Here is an 18,906-nt window from a genome sequence, read left to right as displayed (position 1 = left end):
AAAAATTGAAGATTATAACAACAACAACAAACCACCCAGCTGAGACTGCACTTTACTTTCGAAGGAGAGAGTAAATCAAAATATCACTATCTGGGCTGGGGATGTAGCTCAGCGGATCGGTGGCCTGCCTTACAAGTGCAAGGACCTGAGTTCAATCCCCGGTACCAAAAAAAAAAAACAACTACTATCTGATATTTGTATATAGTTTGCATTTGTATTTAGTCTTCTTATATGACACGTATAACACATATGTTTTTAATTTAGCTTAATATTTAAAGCAATTCCAGTTTACATTAAATATAAAAGAATATAAATACAGCAAGAATATACTTTAATTCCACATATAGCCAGTTTGAAAAAGATGTGACATAAATGGGGACGAAGAGTGGGGCAAGCCAGGCAAAAGCAAAGGAGGGCTCTGGGTTAGAGAACGTCCAAGGTGGAGAAACAGAACAAGAGAGAGAGGAAGAAAAATGAGCGCCTGAAAGGAAGGAAGAGTTGAGGTCTAGAGGTCTAGGGCTTCTGGGGCCTTTGCTTGTCTTGCTTCCAGCCCCACACCTGACTGCTCATCTCTCGTTCAATCTTGATCTGATTTCCTCTCCCTTGATCGTCTGCAGAGGTTCTTCCCCATCCAGTCTGTCTGGAGAGCTCTAGGCTATGGTTTCCACAGACTTCCCAGAGCTCTGAACTTATCTTGCGGAATACCTGCAATCACTGTAAGTAGGTTTCCTTCCACTTGCTTAGGGAAAAAAACTAAAAGCAATTCCCTTGAGAAATCTGCATATCTCCTCTGGCTCTGAATTAAAGGAGACAAAAGCACTTACCTGATCCCACCAAAAGTATTATGGTAGAAACAAAATAAAACCATGACTTCTATAACCTAAAAAAATAAATATCCAAATTTGCCTATGTGTATATTTTTCACCAAAAAGCAAGTTGCATATACAACAGATAAATGTCTATACATATTCACTGCTTATATTTCTAAGTTTTATTTTATTTAGCCAATTTATTGTGTAGTGGAGGAGATAGGAGGGTAGGAAGAAGGAGGAGAAATAAAAATGAGGAAGATGTGATATGTACATGTACCAATTTCCCAAGATGAATATAATTATCATGTATTGGAAATATATACTAAAAATATGTAAAAAATGAGATACATACATGATATTATTAGCTTTTAACAAATTACTAGCATTTAATAAATCATTGATGCAATATTTTAATGAAAAGAACTGGCTTAGTAGATACTGTCTGAGTTTGAATCTCAGTTGAAGCTCTTAGCAACTGAATGATTTTGGGCAGATTATTTACTAACTTTGACCTTAGGGTTCATAATACAGTATTAGCCACAAAGGTTTTTTTTTTTAATTTTATTGTTTATTGGTACATTTAGGTATACCTTATGATCACATTTATCATTGAGAATTTGAACCTGTACATGATATATCTTGATTCTTATTTTTTCCCATTCCCCTGCCTTCCCTTCAACCCCTCCACCCCCCAAAGGTATTTTTAATTTTTAGTATATGTGCTGCCAAAGTGGACACTATTTTTAAGAATTAAGGCTTGGAGTGTTGGCACATGGCTATAATCCCAGTGTTCTGGAAGGCTGAGTCAAGAGGATCTCCAGCTTGACCAACTTCAGTGTTTTAGAGAAGTCTAAACTAAAAAAGTAATAAGAGCTGAAAGTATTGCTCAGTGGGAAGGCCCTGGCTCAATCACTAGTACTAAAAAAAAAAAAAAAAGAGAGAGAGAGAGAGAGAGAGAGGAGGAAGGTGGGGGGGTGTTGAAACTGTGCTGGTATACAGTAAGCAATCAAGATCTATTATTATTATTATTATTATTATTATTAAGCATTAACCATGCTACATAGCTGCAAACTACCTTTTCGTGTTTTTTAAAAATGAAGGCAACTGAAAAATTTTTAGAAAAAAAAGAACTTTGAAAAAATACATGGATGTTGGGAGCAATTCTACACAATATTTTTGAAAAACAAATTACGATTAGGCCTAGTTTTCCTGCCTATGGCTGGCTATGGTATGTAAAGATATAACTCAATTTTCCCCTCAGGTCACAGCTAAAACCTCAATGGTTCAGTAATGCTGTGATGCTCCAGGCAGGATTACAACAGCTAAAGACATTCTGGGGAAGAACAAAATTTTCATCTACATAAATTCTTCATTGTTTTAGGATTATTACCCTCTGAGTCACTTGATATTCCCAGCATACCCAATAAGGTGTGGCAAGCTTAGGGCCTTTCATCTTTGCTGCCAGAGCAGTATTGATCAGGCCCAAAACTCAGCTTCTTCTCTAAGTCTCATTTTCTGTCTTAATTCATTAATTTTCCTTGTGCTGTTGTGGCTCATAGGAGACCAGGACCCACTGCAGGGGTTCCAGTAATATCCCCCTGCCCTGTCCTCTACACATGGACAATTTAAAAAGTCAAATATTGATAATCATTTACATTGAAACTGAAAAGCAGAGCTGTGTCTTTTCACAAATCACTCACCTCAAAGTCTATCAGTTGTAAGTTGGCTATCAGTGTCACCAGCAGCCCGCTTTTGTAGAGCTCTTGTGCCAGCTGCGCCACTGTCTCTGTTGGGGGTTCCTTTTCATTTGTACCACACAAAATTTCCTTCATTGCTTGCAGTGATTTTGACACTTCTTCTGAAGCCTAGTGATCAAAAAGAATACTGATAGTTTTTTGTTTTTGTGGTACTGGAGATTGATCCCAGGGCCTCATGCATGCTAGGCAAGCACTTTACCACTGAGCTACAACCCCCATGAACAGTTTAAAAGGATAAAAATGTTCAGGCCATTAAGCAAGACCACTTCTTAAGCTTTATTTATAATTAAGACTACTGAGCAGCTTTAAATAAGCAGGAAACCATTAGTAGACATAGCTTTTTATTTCAGAAAATGCCACTGAAATTTATATAAAAAGATCTTTAATATTCTACTTGGTAGACATAATTAAAATAATTTTTCTTTAAATTGCACTCATAATCTAATTTTGCTAGTGACAATAGAAATGTTGCTCTTGAAAATTAAATTGAGTCTGTTTTAAAGACTTATCTGCAGCTACTACTCTTTATTTAAGGCATTATGTTAAGGTTTTCAATTAGTCCCCCTTTTTCTGATCTTTTAATAGACCAAATATAAAATCATAGATTAGCTTCTTCTGTCTGCCTCACAAGCTGCAAGGACCCAAGTTCAATCCCCAGTACCAAAAAAAAACAAAAACAAAAACAAAAAAAAAACAAAGCACAACCCACTTTGTCAACCCACATATTCATCATACATTATCACTTTTTATGTGAAATCTAGAAATAAACAACTCAATGCATGTAAAGAGTAATAATAGGCAAATCCATGGAGGCAGAAAGTACAATGAATAGTGTATGTGAGGGCCTTGGGGAGGGAAACTGAGGAATATTTGCTAGTGAGTACAGGGTTTCTGTCTGGAAAGATGAAAATATCTATATGTAACTAGATAGTGGTGGTAGCTACACAATCTTGTGAATATACTAAAAACCACTGAACTGTATGCTGTAAATGGGGAATTAGATGTGAATCTCAATAAAAATTTTTATTAAACTAATATAGGTGGCAAAAAGCAGATTTATTTAGTTAAAATTAGGTTTTTTCAATATCTAAAAAACTTTTATTAGTACATGTTTGTAGCACATAATGATGACATTCACTGCGGGGAGTGGTATATGTACATAACACATCCTAATCCTTTTTATTTCTCCTCCCCCCATCTCCATCTCTTGGTCCCATTTCCATTTGTGAAAAATCTATCTCCTTGTTTCCAATTAACTATCTTTTCACTTTAAATTATTTATACTTTGGATTTCTCATATAAGAGAAACCAAGCAATATTTAAATTATGAGTCTTACTTCACTTGACATTATGGTCTGCTTTTCTCAATACGATAAAGCAAATATACTTTTATTACTTTATAGTATATAAAACTTTATAAATGAAGAAATAATAAGTAGAATAAAGCATATTACATTAAAAATAAATCATAGTAGCAAGACACTACTTTCGTTTGTGTTTTCTGAGACAGGGTCTCCCTACAGAGTCCAGGTTCAGGCTAGTCTCAAACTCAAGATCTTCCTGCCTCAGCCTCCTGAGTACTGGGATTAGAGGCAAGTACAATCATACTCAATTCAAGATATTACTTTTAAAAAGGAGTCTTCCATATACATATGTCCAGCTGAAACAATCCTTAATTTATTAAGGGCTAGAAGATTCTTAAATTTTGAGATGAACCCACAGATGAGTACTTTAAACATATATAGAAAGTTAAGTATAAGTATAAAAACAAACATCTTTATGACCATCACACTTGTCAAGAAATAGAACAGTTTTTACACTTTTGAATGCTTCCTTTTCAGTCTAGATGTAAATACTTTTATGTCTTTCAAGACAATTGCTATAGTTTGGATCTGAAATGTTATTTCTGAGTTCATACCTTGTCTGTCTTTTTGTCTTGCTTTTCCAAAATGGCCATGTTGTCTTTCAGAATTCTCACAATTTCTGCTGGATTTCTGTGTGATTTACTAAACAAAGGCATTTTTTTTGTGTGTATAAATATCTCCTCTTCCAATATGGAACGCTAAAAACAAGGCAACAAAAATCATTAACTTTTACTCTTAATTGCTTAATTTGTTATAGAAAAATGTCTTATAAATTTTAGGTAATATCAGTTCCACAATTTGAAATATCAAAAGTGATCAATCTAAAATGAGTCTTAAGTTTTATGCCAAATTTAAATATATATAAAATATGTTAAGAAAGATTTCAAAAGCTTTACCTAAAATTTTTTACTCAAAGTCTAAAATTTTTTCCTCCATCAGAAACACAATTCTGCAAGAATGATAAAATGAGAACTTTTAAAGAATAAGCTGATACTTAAAAAATATATATATTGACTAAAGGGGTAATATAATAAAAATGATAAAACATGTAAAATCTAAGTGAGATTAGGATTCATATACTCTCATAAAGCAATATTCAAAAGCATACCACCAACTATTCCATAGCAGTCATGAAACTGCAATGTAAAATTAATTATTTATGCTTCAAATATTCATTGGTAAAAAATGTCAGCATGGACTGAGGAGGCTGTGAAATGAAATATCAACTCCAATTGTTGGGAATATCTCGTATCTACAGCAGAGAAAGCCAAAAGTGGCTTTCATCGCCTTTAATGTAAGTATTAGGGAAAAGATTTGGTAATTAAAGTCTCCAGCTAGAAAAGGAATGTTCATTAGGTTATATGTATTAGCAAAAAATATTTCTGATATTACCGAAATACAATATAATGAATCAAAACTCTGTGTTTCAAATGCTCAGAGGTGATAATTGTTATCAGTCTGGCATATATCCTCTTCAAATTTTTTCTTTATATAAAAACTAAATGCATTTTAAAAAAACAAAACTAGCCAGACATGGTGGCAGATGCCTGTAATCCCAGCACTTGGGAGGCTGAGGCAAGAGGATCGCTGTGTGTTTGAGACCAGCCTAGGCTACAAAGTGAGTTTCAGATCAATCTCAACTACATAGTGAGACCCTGTGTCAAAAATTTTTTAAAAATAAAATTAAATTAAATTAAAAAAACAAAACTAGCTGGGAATTTAGCTCAGTGGTTCTGCCGTCTGCCTTGCAAGCGCAGGGACCCAAGTTCGTTCCCTGGTACAAAAACAAAAAAAGCTAGAATAACACTAATCATACTATTTGAAAACTTTCTCCACATTTCTATATCTTGAATATCATTCAGCCATGAGTATGTTTAGATCTACTATAATATCTTTAGTAATAGTAACAGTATTCCAATATATAGGTATAATTTATTTTACCAATACCCTCTGGTGGACATTTGGGTTATTTTGATTTTTCTCAATATTTTTTCTTATTAAAAATGATACAATTAATCAATGAAGAAAGAATATTACACACAAATGTATACACCAGTTGATAGCAGTTCCATAACCATCTGTGTTATAACCTTGCCTATGGCTCCAAATCTCCCATCCCCCTAGATTTCTATTTATTTTCCAAATTTATTTCTTTAGGATTTCGGCAAGATCTGTGAGCTGCCTGATATCCATCCAACAAATTATTTCAGGTAACAAAATCAGTATTTGTTGTTTGTGATCAGAATTCCAATGGTAACTGGAAACTAAAACCATTGGTGTGAATGTTTTTATGACAAAACAAAAACCTTAAAAAAACATTTCCTCTTCTCAGTAGGGACTCCTCAGTGTGCAGTAAGTATGTGTGAGAGGAGCTTGTCCACTCTCAGTCCAAGAAAAAAATCTGAAAACCACAATAAAGAATCCAATCAGCCTATAAAGCTGACACAAAGTTGCCAGAGAATCTGAAGATAAAATCCATGGGAAGATTCTACCATGAGCCCCATGGGTGGTATAGGTTGCATAAAAAGAGACAGTTTTTTTAGATGTACATTGTGTCTTTGTCTCTATGAAATTCAGGAATGCAATTATAAAGATATACTTAGGTTTTAGTTTATAAATCTTCCCACTAATAAAAAGGTCTAAACATAAATAAAGGTAGACTGGATTTAAAAGTTTGTGTAGTGGGGCCGGGGATTTAGCTCAGTGGTTCTGCCTCCTGCCTTGCAAGCACCAGGTCCCAAGTTTGAACCCTGGTACCCCAAAAAAAAAAGTTTGTGTAGTGGGTAGGGTGGGTGCTGAGTTATGGATAGCTGGGCTGACTAGCAGTCTGTTGCTTACTACATGAGTGACCCCACATTTATGTGATCTCGCTAAAACTCATCTGTAAATGGGGATGTAACAACTGTTGTCAGAAGTAAACATATGTGAAGCACAGGGCTTTGTACAAGTAAGGTATTCTATGTTTAGCTGCTACTATACAAATTGTTCCATGATATATTATATCCCCTTTGCTTCACCAAAGAGAAAGACATAGTAGTTGAGATATAATTCTATCTTAAATGGTCTTCGATATTTCTGCTCTTTGAGTCAATTATACTTGTCTTATTTTTTTCAAAATAGAAATTTATTCTCTAAATGTTTAATACTCAAGGTTCAAATATTTGACTTTAAAACAGAATTTTATAAAGCAACTAAATGCATTTGTGTGAGACTTCTTTCTCTGTGTAGAGAAAGAAATAGAACTGTAAGATTTTCAAATAAATAATCCCTGCCATCAAAATAGACCTCAGATGATGGAGTGTGTTTTTTTGTCAATTACCTACCTATTCTGCTTCATCCTCACTCTGGCAGTCTAATGCTAATGCCAATATGCTGAAGGGACAAACATTTTCAGGACTTCCAAGTTCACGTGGTGTTTGGCCAGCATTTCCTGGTTCTTTATCTTCTAATTTGTTCATTTGCTTGTTGTTATATTCATTTATTTGTTGAATAAATAATCCTAGATTTTATAGGTAGTAGGATTATGTAACAGTATGATACCATAGTGCCTCTTACTACAGTATTCTTTTTTCATATTTCAAATGTACCTAGTGAATTTAATAACTATAAAATTTATTTAATATATAAAACATTCTTTTAAAATTTAATTTGTACTTTAAAAAATTTTTTAGTACATCTGCAATACCTAATGATTACAACCTTCCTGGGAAGTTGGTACATGTACATAACACTTCTCAATCCTTTTTTCATCCTCTTTCCCTCTCCTCCTTTCTGCCCTCCTTTCATTGTAAACTTTTTTGTTTGTTTCTTTTGGTTTTGGTTTGTTTTGTTGAGACAGGACCTTGCTATAAAATTCAGGCTGGCCTTGAACTCACTATGTAGCTCAAGCTGACAGTTTGCAATGATCTTTCTTCCTCAGCCTTCCAAGTGCTGGGATTACAGACGTTAACTACCATGCCTGGCTCTCATTTTAAACTTTTACAGGATCATTAGTCTTCAGTTTTGGAACTCATTCTTTGAGGGAAAGCAAAACTCATACTCTCAAACCATAGTGTTCCAGCGCCCAGAGCCCTGGTAAATTAAAGCATCACTTCCCTGGCTGCCCAGTTCCCACACCATGACCAGACCCACCCCACTCCTAGAATGAACTCCACTCCCATCATCCACAACACAGCCTGCTGCGACTCTCTGGGCAGCTGTGCTGGTTACCACATGTGCATCCACTCAATTACATTACCCCACCACCTATTCCCGTGATAGCAAACTTTATAGAGCTTTCAATGATTAAAAAAAACAAACAAACCCAAAAACAAAAGCTGCAGCATGCATGCATAGTTTCCTAGTCACCACCACTGAGAACTAGTCATTTTCCACTCGCTACCCAAAAACCAAATACTTAAGCACCCATCTAGCCTTGATGGACAGACTAGATTGAGAAGTTATCACCCAGTGGGTGTACCTGTAAAAGGAAGACATTCCGAAAGTAAAATAGGGCATATTTTGAATTTAGAAAGGCTGCAGACTTGTGGACTCTCTGTTACTTAGTACCATGTCACGTCTGTTCTGAGCCTTTAATTCTTAGTACCTATCGCAACCAAAGATAAAGTGCTTAAGGTGAGGACAAAAGAAGTGGAGGAGGTACGAAAGCAGTGCCTTCTTGGAATAAGATGGTGACAGTAATTTTTCCATAAAGCCTATCTCAGTTTTAAGACCATGCTATACATCATATTACATGTAAATACTCTTTTTTTCCATTCATAAATATCATTTAATTTTATTTGTTTTAATGATATGATACTGCTAACTTTTTTTTAGTACATGTTGTAGCACATGAAGTTTGCAATCATTTTGGGGAGTGGATATATGCACATAATACAACCTGATTTTCCTCTTGGCTTAACCTCTTCCTCCTCCCCTCCTGCCCTGTAATAGTCTTTTTTTCCTCATTGAGTTTATTGGTACATTTTAGGTATACAGTACAGTTACATTCATTATTGGGATCCTGTACCTTTACATGACAGGTCTTGGTTCTCATTTTGTCCCCTTGTCCCTGCCCTCCCTTCACCCCTCTTCCCCTCCCCCTTTACAAACACTTCATTTCAATTTTTTCATTTTCTCATATTTTTTCTTTTCCCTTACTCCCTTTCCCCTACCCTGCCCACTTTCCCTACTCCTTTAGTACTTTTCTTCCTATTTCACATTGTCTATTATCTCATTAGGATCTTATGTACTATTATTGTTTATTCACACCAGAGAAACTATTCGGTATTTATACATGTGTGACTTATTTATTTCACTTAGGAGTATAACCTCAATATGTATCCATTTTCCTATGAATGAATCTAATTTCTCATTCTTTATGGCTCAGTAATATTCCATTTTAGAGAAAAACCACATTTTAAAAATTTTATTTTATTAGTACTTGTTTCCAGTGCATGAAGCTTACATTCATCATAAAGAGCAAGTACATGACATACACACCTTGATTCTTATTTATTCCCCTCCCCCTCCCCCCACCTCTAGATCTCCTTTCCTCATTTTCATTATTATTGTTGTTGTTATTAGTTCATGTTAATGACATACAATGTTACATTCAGTGTGGGCACTACACCCTGTACTTCAGCAAAGCAGACTGGAGAAGCAGAAGAAGCTGCCATGTTAGGCGATCAACATGAGGCAACAGTTGCCTCCTAGGCCATGCACATCAACCCATCCTCCACACAGTCCCATCTGACCGTGAGCTTTAACACACACTGATGCCAGTCCTGCTGCACTTCTCCAACTTTAAGAATGAGTAAACAGAATAAGCAAAGATCACAGTTTTGTTCTTTTGTGTTAAGCGGCAGGAAAAAGGAGAGAAATGGCCTGCAGACTTGACCGAAAAGGTTGTTTCTAATTATGTTTGAATTTCTATAAAGCTGCAATATAATAAGGAAGTGGGGGGAGATTTTGATAAAAGAGAACTGGCCAAGACAAATGACTGAAAAATTATAAACACACAAATACACATGCATAGTAACCCAGATCTACACAGAGCAGAAACAACTGCAAAAAACTATTTGAAGGCAATTGCAAGAGACAAAGTTAGTCTACATTTACTCTTTCTAAAAATATTTCCTAAGCACCTATGCTGTGCCAGGCAATGAACTAGGAAACACGAAATAAGTAAACTTCAAAGAGTTCACAATGCAGTGAGATAAAGACATCCAAGGGTTTCCCCACAAAAGCAGAAAAGATAACAAAAACTAAAGAAAGTGGAAAAAAAACCCATAAAGGAATGAAGGAAAGATACAAAATATACTTACATACGCACACACACACACACACACACACACACACACGCACGCACACACACACACACACACATATCCTTGTTAGTTATTTTATAGCAAAATGAAAAAGATGGTGATGTCTCATAAGAAACAACAACAGTGGGATGGGGTAGGTAGAGAAGAAGCCAGCAACAGCAAAAGAAAATATGGAGCAGAAACACAATAGTCAAAGGTATAACAGCTCAAGCAGAAGAAACAAAAAAACGAAAAAAGAGATCTAAACTTGACTGTTTAAAGGATTTTTCCAGTCAAGATTAACGATGAGCCAGGCATGGTGGTGCACACCTGTAATCTAGCTACTTTGGAGGCCGAGGCAGGATGATTGTGCATTCAAGGTTAACCTGGGTGACTTAGTGAGATACTGTCTCAAAAATATAAAATTCTGACTGGGAATGGTGGCGCATGCTAGCACTCTGGAGGCTGAAGCAGGAGGATTGCTGGGGGTTTGAGGCCTGCCCACGCTACATACTGAGTTCAAGGCCAGCCTGAATTGCATAGTGAGACCCTGTATCAAAAAACCAAAAAATGGGGTCAGGGATTTAGCTCATTGGTCCCACTGCCACCTGCCTTGCAAGTGCAAGGTCCTGAGTTTGATCCCTGGTACCCCTCCCCCAAAGTTTTTTAAATGTATGCGGGGGAAAGTGTCTGGGAGTGTAACTCAGTTGTAGAACACTTTGGTTAGCATTCATGAGGCCCTGGGTTGAATCTGTAGCCCTGGAAAAAAAATTCTAAAAAAGAGGAGATCTAAACCAGGTGTAGTGTCACCTTCCTGTAATCCCAGCACTTGGCAGCCTGAGGCAGGTGGACTGTTGTGAGTTAAAAGGCAGACTGAACTATATAGCAAGACCTTGTCTCAAATAAAATAAAATAAAATAAAATAAAATAAAATAAAATAGATCCAAAATTCACTGTCTTGTGGTTTTTAAAAGAAACATTCTTCTGTCAAAGCACATTCCAACAAAATTATCTTAACAACAAAAACAACAGTAAAGCATAAAAATCAGGTTAACTTTGGACTTCCATAAGCATGGAGAAAAGCTACAGCATTCTGGGAAGAAAATCTTATAACCTCATAATTAAATCTCCATCTAACACAGCATTTATGTATGAACAGCTTATGTATACTTGCTAAAAATTAACAAAAAGATGATACAGAACCAAGCCCACAAAGAATTCAACAAAATTAATGCTAAAAAGTCAGAAATAGTTCTTGAAAGGAAGCCTTTATATTAGTAGCAGAACATGTGGGAGGGTGAGAATCTACAATTATAATTCATTCATATGAGAATAAAAATGAGGACTGAACTAAAGTTAAAAAAGAAACTATCCCAAAAATTTCCAAGAAAAGAATGGAAACAAAGATAGAAGAAGAAATATCTGAATCAGAGCAATAAAAGAAAAAAGAAGAAAATCTTGGGAGTTATTTGACTTATGTTTCTTCTGATTACATATCCATCTGTCCTTATTCCCACCACCAAAAGGATGGGAAGCCTGTGGCCAGAGGATGCCAGGGCTCTGCTAAAACCAAATGGATGAAATACAAGTGTTAACGAGGATGCTGAGATGAGGGGATGCTTGTACCCTGTTGGTGAGAAGGTAAATTAATACACCCATTAAGGAAAACAGTATGGAAGTTCCTCAAAAAATTAAAAGTGGAAATACCAAGCGATTCAGTAATCCTACTTCTGGGTTTGTATCCAGAGTAGTTGTTATTAGTATGGTGAAAGGATATCTATACATAACAGCCAATGTAGGGAATTGGCCTAAAAGTGCATCAATATCTGTATGGAAAGGAAAATGTGGCATACATACATAATAGAATGCTATTCAGTCTTGAAAAGGGGGAGAAATCCCATCATTTGTTATATTGTGGATGAGTCTGGAGAACAGTATGCTAAATGAAATAAACCAGGCACAGGAAGAAATACTACTGATCTCACTTACACATGGAATCTAAAACAAGCGATACTCTAGAGTTGAATGATGGTTACTAGAAGCTGGGCAGATGAGAAAGGCTGAAGAGTTGTTAACTGAAGGATACAAAGTTTGAAACAGAAGGGACAAGTTTTGAGATCTGTTGCACAGTAGGATAACTACAGTCGACAACGCATTCTCTATTTTAAAATAACTAAGCAAATTTCAAATGTTTTACAATAAAAATGGTATGTAAATAAGGGGATAGATAAGTTAATTAGCTTGATTTAATCATTGCAAATTGTATATGTACAACACAAAATCACACTATACCCTGTAAGCATACAATCATTTGTGAAAAATAATATTAATGCCAGGCACGGCATATCCCTGTAATCCCAGCACTTGGGAGGCTGAGTCAGGAGGATCACCATGAGTTCGAGGCCAGCCTGAACTACATAGCGAGACTCTATCTGGAAAAAAAAAAAGGAAAAACAAAACAAACAAAAAATACTAATAATTTTAACATCCTTCAGTAGGACTTTCCCTTTTTGGTATTTTAAATAAAATAATGTAATCTAACCTAATAGCTAATTTACTTTAATATTTAATCTAATAAAATATTAAATTTAGAACAAATAAAATGCTTAAGTAGTTAAATAATAAACATTTAAATGAAATATTTAAAAAAATAGAGAACAATATAATGACTGTCAGGCTTGGCCTAAACAAACAGGAAAAGCAAACAGGCTGCTTTCAGCAAACAACAGCAGCTTCTCAGTAAATGGGACAAATGGATTCAAAAGGAAGTATACACCCCGCCTGGCACCAACAAGTCCGGTGATTGTCTACACTCCTTAGCAGACCGTCCTTGGGCATCCAAGTCATAAATATTCCTTATGATTATAGCCCCTTCCCCAAAATGTAAATAAGTATAACATTTTAGTGGCTAGAATCTCCCTGATTTGAGTCCCTGTTCACTGGAATAAACTTTTCCTCACAACAAAAAAAGCCTATTTTAAATGAGTGGATTCATGTTCACTGTCTCTAACAATAATTCCCTATACATTTACTGCCCAGCTTAAAAATACAAAACCATGGATCTGGGAATGGTGGCACCTATAATCCCAGCCATTCAGGAGGCTGAAGCAGGAGGATCACAAGTTCCAGACCATCTTGGGCAACTGAGTGAGACCCTGCCCCAAAATAAAAATTAAAAAGAAAGAAAAGAAAGCTCAGTGGCATAAAACCTGTCTGACAAGGAAGGGCAGGCCCTGAGCTCTATTCCTGGAAAGAAGAAAAGAAAAAGAAGTGGGGTGAGAGGGGAGGGAAGGGAAGGGAAGGGTATCAACTGAAGCATTCTTTGCGAGTGCTTGCTATAAAGCATAATTGTACCACTATATCACAGTTTATTTACCTTTTTGTCAGGTGCTAATTGTTTCTTATTGTTTACTGTTACAAACATTGCTGTAATACATATTCTTTTGCGTGTTTGTATCTTTGTATGAGAGTCTCTAAGGCAATGGTTTCAACTTCTGTTCTTAACAAAACCTGAACATTATCGAGATGGCAATTATTCCTAAAGTTTGTGATTTGATACAGTGCCAATCACAAGTCCAAAAAAAGTTTTGGTAAATAAATTTAATATTTTTGGTGGGGGAGGGGGGTTGAAACAGGTTCTTGCTATATAGCTCAGTCGAGCCTTGCTTGAACTATGTAACTCAATCTGGCCTCAAACTCATAACAATCCTCTTGCCTCAGCCTCCCAAATGTTGCAATTTCAGGCATCTGCCACCATGCCTGACAATAAATTTAATTTTACCTTTAAAATTGTTTTTGTTTTGTTTTTGTGTTTTGGAATTGAACCCAGGGCCTTTCATATACTATGCAGGTTATCTAATACAGAGCTACACCTGCAGCTCTATAATAAATTTTGGAAAGGAAAATTACCTTTCTAAGGTAAGAGGATAAAATCAAAAGTGTTATAAAGTGCAAGTAACAGTGGCATAAATAAAGAGAAAGATGAGTGGAATAAAACAGTCCCAAAACAGATGTTGATATAAGTGTTTCAAATTTCTGGATTTAAAATGATTTATGTTTGTTTATTTATTTTTGAGATGGTCTTGCTATATATTCCAGGCTGGCTTTGAACTCACTATGTAACCCAGGCTGATCTCAGATTCACAGTAATCCTCCTGTCTCAGCCTCCAGTGTGGTGGGATTCTAGGTGTCCACCACCATGCCCTGCCAATTTATGTAATTTTAGAAGGAGTGAAATAAATCACAAAAGAAAGGTTGATAAAGAATATGAATGTGGGCCCGGGGATTTAGCTCAGTAATTCCAGTGCCTGCCTCGCAAGCACAAGGACCCGATTTCAATCCCTGGTACAAAAAAAAAAAAAAAAAAAAAAAAAAAAAAAAAAAAAAAAAAAAAAAAAAAAAAAAAAAAAAAAAAAAAAAAAAAAAAAAAAAAAAAAAGATAAAGAAAATAAATGTGCAACAAATATCAAAAATTTGAATTTTTATAGGGAAGATAATTATCAGAAGTTACAGACAATAAAAGAATTTTCTAATGTGCATATTAAAGACAGAGGGCCAACATCATTATAAAAACAGACCTCTTGGTCTGGCCTGGTGTTACACACCCATGAGGCCAGCCTGGGCAACTGAGGAAGTTCTTGTCTCAAAATAAACAAGGACTGATTAGGGACCTGCAAATCAAAACTATAATGAGATTCCTTCTCACCCCAGTCAGAATGGCTGTCATCAAAAATACAAAAACAATAAATGCTGGTGATAATGCAGGGGGAGGGAGCAAAGACCCCTTCTACATCGTTGGTGGGAATGTAAATTAGTAGAGCTACCATGGAAATTACTACGGAGGTTCCTCAAAAAACTAAAAATAGGGCCATCATTTGATCCAGCTGTACCACTCTTTGGAATACACCCCAAGGAACTGAAGTCAATATACTATAGGGTTACCTGCCTCCCCATGTTTACTCGGCACAATATATAACAGTCAAGATACAGAACCATCTTAGATACCTATCAACAGATAAAAGAAAAAGAAATTGGTATATACACAAAATGAAGTATTATGCAGCCATAGAGAAGAATGAAATTTTATCATTTGCAGATCATGGTTAGCAAACTAAGCCACACCCAGAAAGACAAATATCATACAAATCTAAACCTAAAAAAAAAAAAGTAGAAGGGAGACTATTATGTAAAACAAAGGGAATAGGGGGAGGGGATACCAGGGTGGGGAGTGAGGATATGAATATGATCAAGGTATGTTATGTGCATGTACAAATCTGCCAAAATAAATCCATTTATCTGTATAACCAATATACACTAACAAAAATGCAGAGAAGAAAGACCAATAAGAAAACAATATATAGGTAATGGGAAAAAAATCACAAAGGAGGAAATATGGGTAACAGAGTAAATATTCAAACAATCTCTATGATTGTAAAAAAATGTAAACTCAAAGCAAAATACTATTTTGCTCATTATACAACAAAGCTTTTGTTATTGGTTTGACAAAATCAACTCTGCTGACAATGCAGTGCAACAGGCTCTCTCATTACTTACTGGTAGGAATATAAAGTGGATAATAATTTAGCCCTGTGGTTCTAGAACCTTAAAATATTTACAACTTCTGACTTAGAAGCAATTTCACTTTGGCAGTCTGTTCTAAGAAAATTAAAATGAAGGATTATCTTTATGTAGAAAAATGTTTACTGCAATGTTTATTTTAATAGTAAAAAAAGGAGAACGATCTAAATTTCTAAATGAGAGAATAATTACACAAATTGTGACATATATTCACTTAGTACAGGATTAGTATATATTATAGATTCTTAGATTTTAAACAATTTTTTTATATGTTAACACTTCTGAAGTTTTGCATGTGTTACAATTGATGGTCTCCTGCAGTAACTGGCAGTGCTTCCTCTTTCTTGGTGGTCCATAAAGTAGTCCTATGTCTTACAGTCAATGGCTTCTCACATTTGATATAACATGGTTTATGGCTACCAAAGTGTTTCCAAAGAATATGAAATAGCATGGAAATGTTAATGTTAGAAATAGTATCTCATATTATAGAGCATAATACAACTATGCAAACAAATTCAAAACAGAAAGTCTATGCATAGAAAAAATATTTTTAAAAAGTTAATAGTGGTTGCCTCTGGGTAGTATAGTCTGCTATGAATGTTTAACTTATTTCTTCCTCAAAATGTTCTGTATTTTCCAAACTGCATAATAGACCATGCAAATGTTTTTACAAGGGAAACATCTTCCTTCAAATGATATTTTAAATGGATAAACAGATAACCGTTTTTAAAAGTTCAAACTGTGGAGTATATCTGATCATCAGGTCTTTTCAAAGCATTAGTCATATATGATTTCTTTGGCTATGAAGATTTATGAAGAGTAGTACTTGGCTTAGAGCCTGAAGAGAAAGTCAAAAAAGATCATTTAGCTCTCTTCTTAGGAATTCAGGCCCTGTAGATTTTATAGTAGATTTTGTCAGCATTCCCTTTCCTCATACACACTAAAAATTTTCATATTCCTAACGTGTGTGTAAGCACCATTGAAGACAGTACCCTAGAGTCAATCACTCAGGTGGTTAATTTAAATGGAGAGAGTGCAGAAAGGGTTACCTAGGGAAAGAGATCATAGAGCATTAAATACCCTTGTTATCTCATTTAAAACATTTCAAAGTGGAGTAAATGCCTGTCTCTAGGTGGCTAATGAGTATTTCCAGGACCCTACATCTATCACCTATATGCTCACTGATAGCTCCAATTTTAAAGGTTTCCCCAGAAATTTAAAGAAGTGGGAAATTGGGGCCAGGGATTTAGCTCAGTGGTTCTGCCACCTGCCTCACAAGCACAAGGACCCAAGTTTGATCCCCGGTACAAAAAAAACAAAAACAAAAAAAAAAAAAACCCTGAATAAGCCCAAACTGCTAACTCACTGTAAGAAAATCAGTTCAAAAATAAATGTCCATTTCCTTCACATAAGTTTATTTTATGAGAGGAATATTTCCAAAATTATATCTTAAAGTTTGTAAATTTAAACTTAAGACACACATACCTTTTCTTTAACAAAAATAACAGCAACGAAAAATTAAAATAAACCCATCACCACATTAAAAAAAATTTGAACAGGTTTCAGGATTAACATTCTTTTATCTGTATTCCAAATAGGACTCATAGAAAGAAATAGGTGCAATAAAAATGCATCAGTGGCAAATAATAAGACTCTAAGATTCATTTTTTAAATCTTGGTAGAGTAGAGGTTACATGAATATACACATCTATCAACACTAACTGAAGGCTGGGGATTTAGCTCAGTGGTTCCACCACCTGCCTGGCAAGCACAAGGACCCGAGTTCGATCCCCGGTACCAAAAAACAAAACAAACAAACAAAAAACACTAATTGAACCGTTCTCTTAAAATGGATGTATTTGATAATGTGTAAGTTTTAAAATAAAAACACACACCTGTATCCAAGAAGACTCCTATGCCAAAATCATACTTCTGAATTGCCTTCAGAGATAATAAATTACAAAGTATATCATTATAGTTATATAAGCTATGATATCATTTTTATTACAAAGAATATATTTCAAAAAAATTCTCAATCAGTATCTTCTTCCAATTTTTCCTTTTTCTTTCTTCTTCTTCTGCTTTTTTTTTTTTTTTTTTTGGTACTGGGAATCAAACTCAGATTCTTGTGCTTACAAGGAAGGTGGCGGAACCACTGAGTTAAATCCCCAGCCCTCAATTTTTCCATTTTTAAATATTCATCCTAAATGTAACTGGAAGGCACCACACTAAATTCTGTACTTGAACACCTACAGACATCAGTAAAACCAGCAGACACATACAATAAAGTATACTTGCCCTGATAATCCTTTTTCTCAGTTCAAACATGACTAAGAATGACTTTGCTTTTATAAATTTTATTTTGTTGGCAGAGTTTGAGGGAGTTTTCTAAAAATGGACAATTTATACAGAAATGGAAAATCTGTGAGAAGCTTTTTATGTACCCTCATTTATCTACAGGTCTTGACCAGACTTACATCAGAATAAAACTCTTTTATAAGAGAACTCCATGTCCCTTAATCATTAGTATTTAATTCTAATGCACTGTAACATGGAAATAAATTTTAAAACAGAATTAATATATGAAGCTAGGTATACATCTGATATATAGTTATTCAAGGACCTTATTCCTGTTCCAGGAAAAACTAGTTATTTCATTCATGAGGTTAATTCATTAGTTACTTCATTTATTAGGCAATGTTTCCATTGACAGTCCCAGTCATTTATTGGAGCTAAAAATTTCTACATTTATTAACTATTAATGATTGTTAGTAAATGATAATGTTAATATCAGAATTTCACAACCTCATTTTATAGCAGAGATCTAAAGCTAGCTCAGTATCCTTTTTTTTTTTAAATTTTATTGAGTTTATTGGTACATTTTAGGGATACAGTACAGTTACATTCATTGTTGGGATCATGTACCTTTACATGGCAAGTCTTGATTCTCATTTTTTCCCCTTACCTCTGCCCTCCCTTCACCCCCTCCTCCCCTCCCCATCTACAAACACTTTATTTTCATCTTTTCATTCTCTCACATTTTTTTCTTTTCCCTTTTTGTTCTTCCCCTACGTATCACACCTTCCCTACACCTTTAGCTCCTTTCTTC

The 18,906-nt window shown here is 35.1% G+C and overlaps 1 protein-coding gene across 2 annotated transcripts in view; it reads right to left on the bottom strand.

The window, feature by feature from the left end:
• Positions 1 to 18,906, bottom strand: part of Cab39l (calcium binding protein 39 like) — a 142,163-nt gene that overhangs the window by 52,556 nt on the left and 70,701 nt on the right. For both annotated transcript variants that reach the window (XM_010636983.3, XM_010636982.3), the window contains 2 exons: positions 4,488 to 4,631; positions 2,513 to 2,677 (listed from right to left, as the gene is read on the bottom strand). In XM_010636983.3, coding sequence (XP_010635285.1) covers positions 2,513 to 2,677; positions 4,488 to 4,589 — 267 coding nt within the window. In that variant the 5' untranslated portion in view covers positions 4,590 to 4,631. The remainder of the gene's footprint in view (positions 1 to 2,512; positions 2,678 to 4,487; positions 4,632 to 18,906) is intronic.

Source organism: Fukomys damarensis, unplaced genomic scaffold (assembly GCF_012274545.1).
Source record: "Fukomys damarensis isolate Sample0158 unplaced genomic scaffold, DMR_v1.0_HiC HiC_scaffold_38, whole genome shotgun sequence".
Lineage (NCBI taxonomy): Eukaryota > Metazoa > Chordata > Mammalia > Rodentia > Bathyergidae > Fukomys > Fukomys damarensis.
The sequence above is the reverse complement of the archived record's forward strand: the minus strand, read 5'-3'. Positions and strand labels throughout refer to the sequence as shown.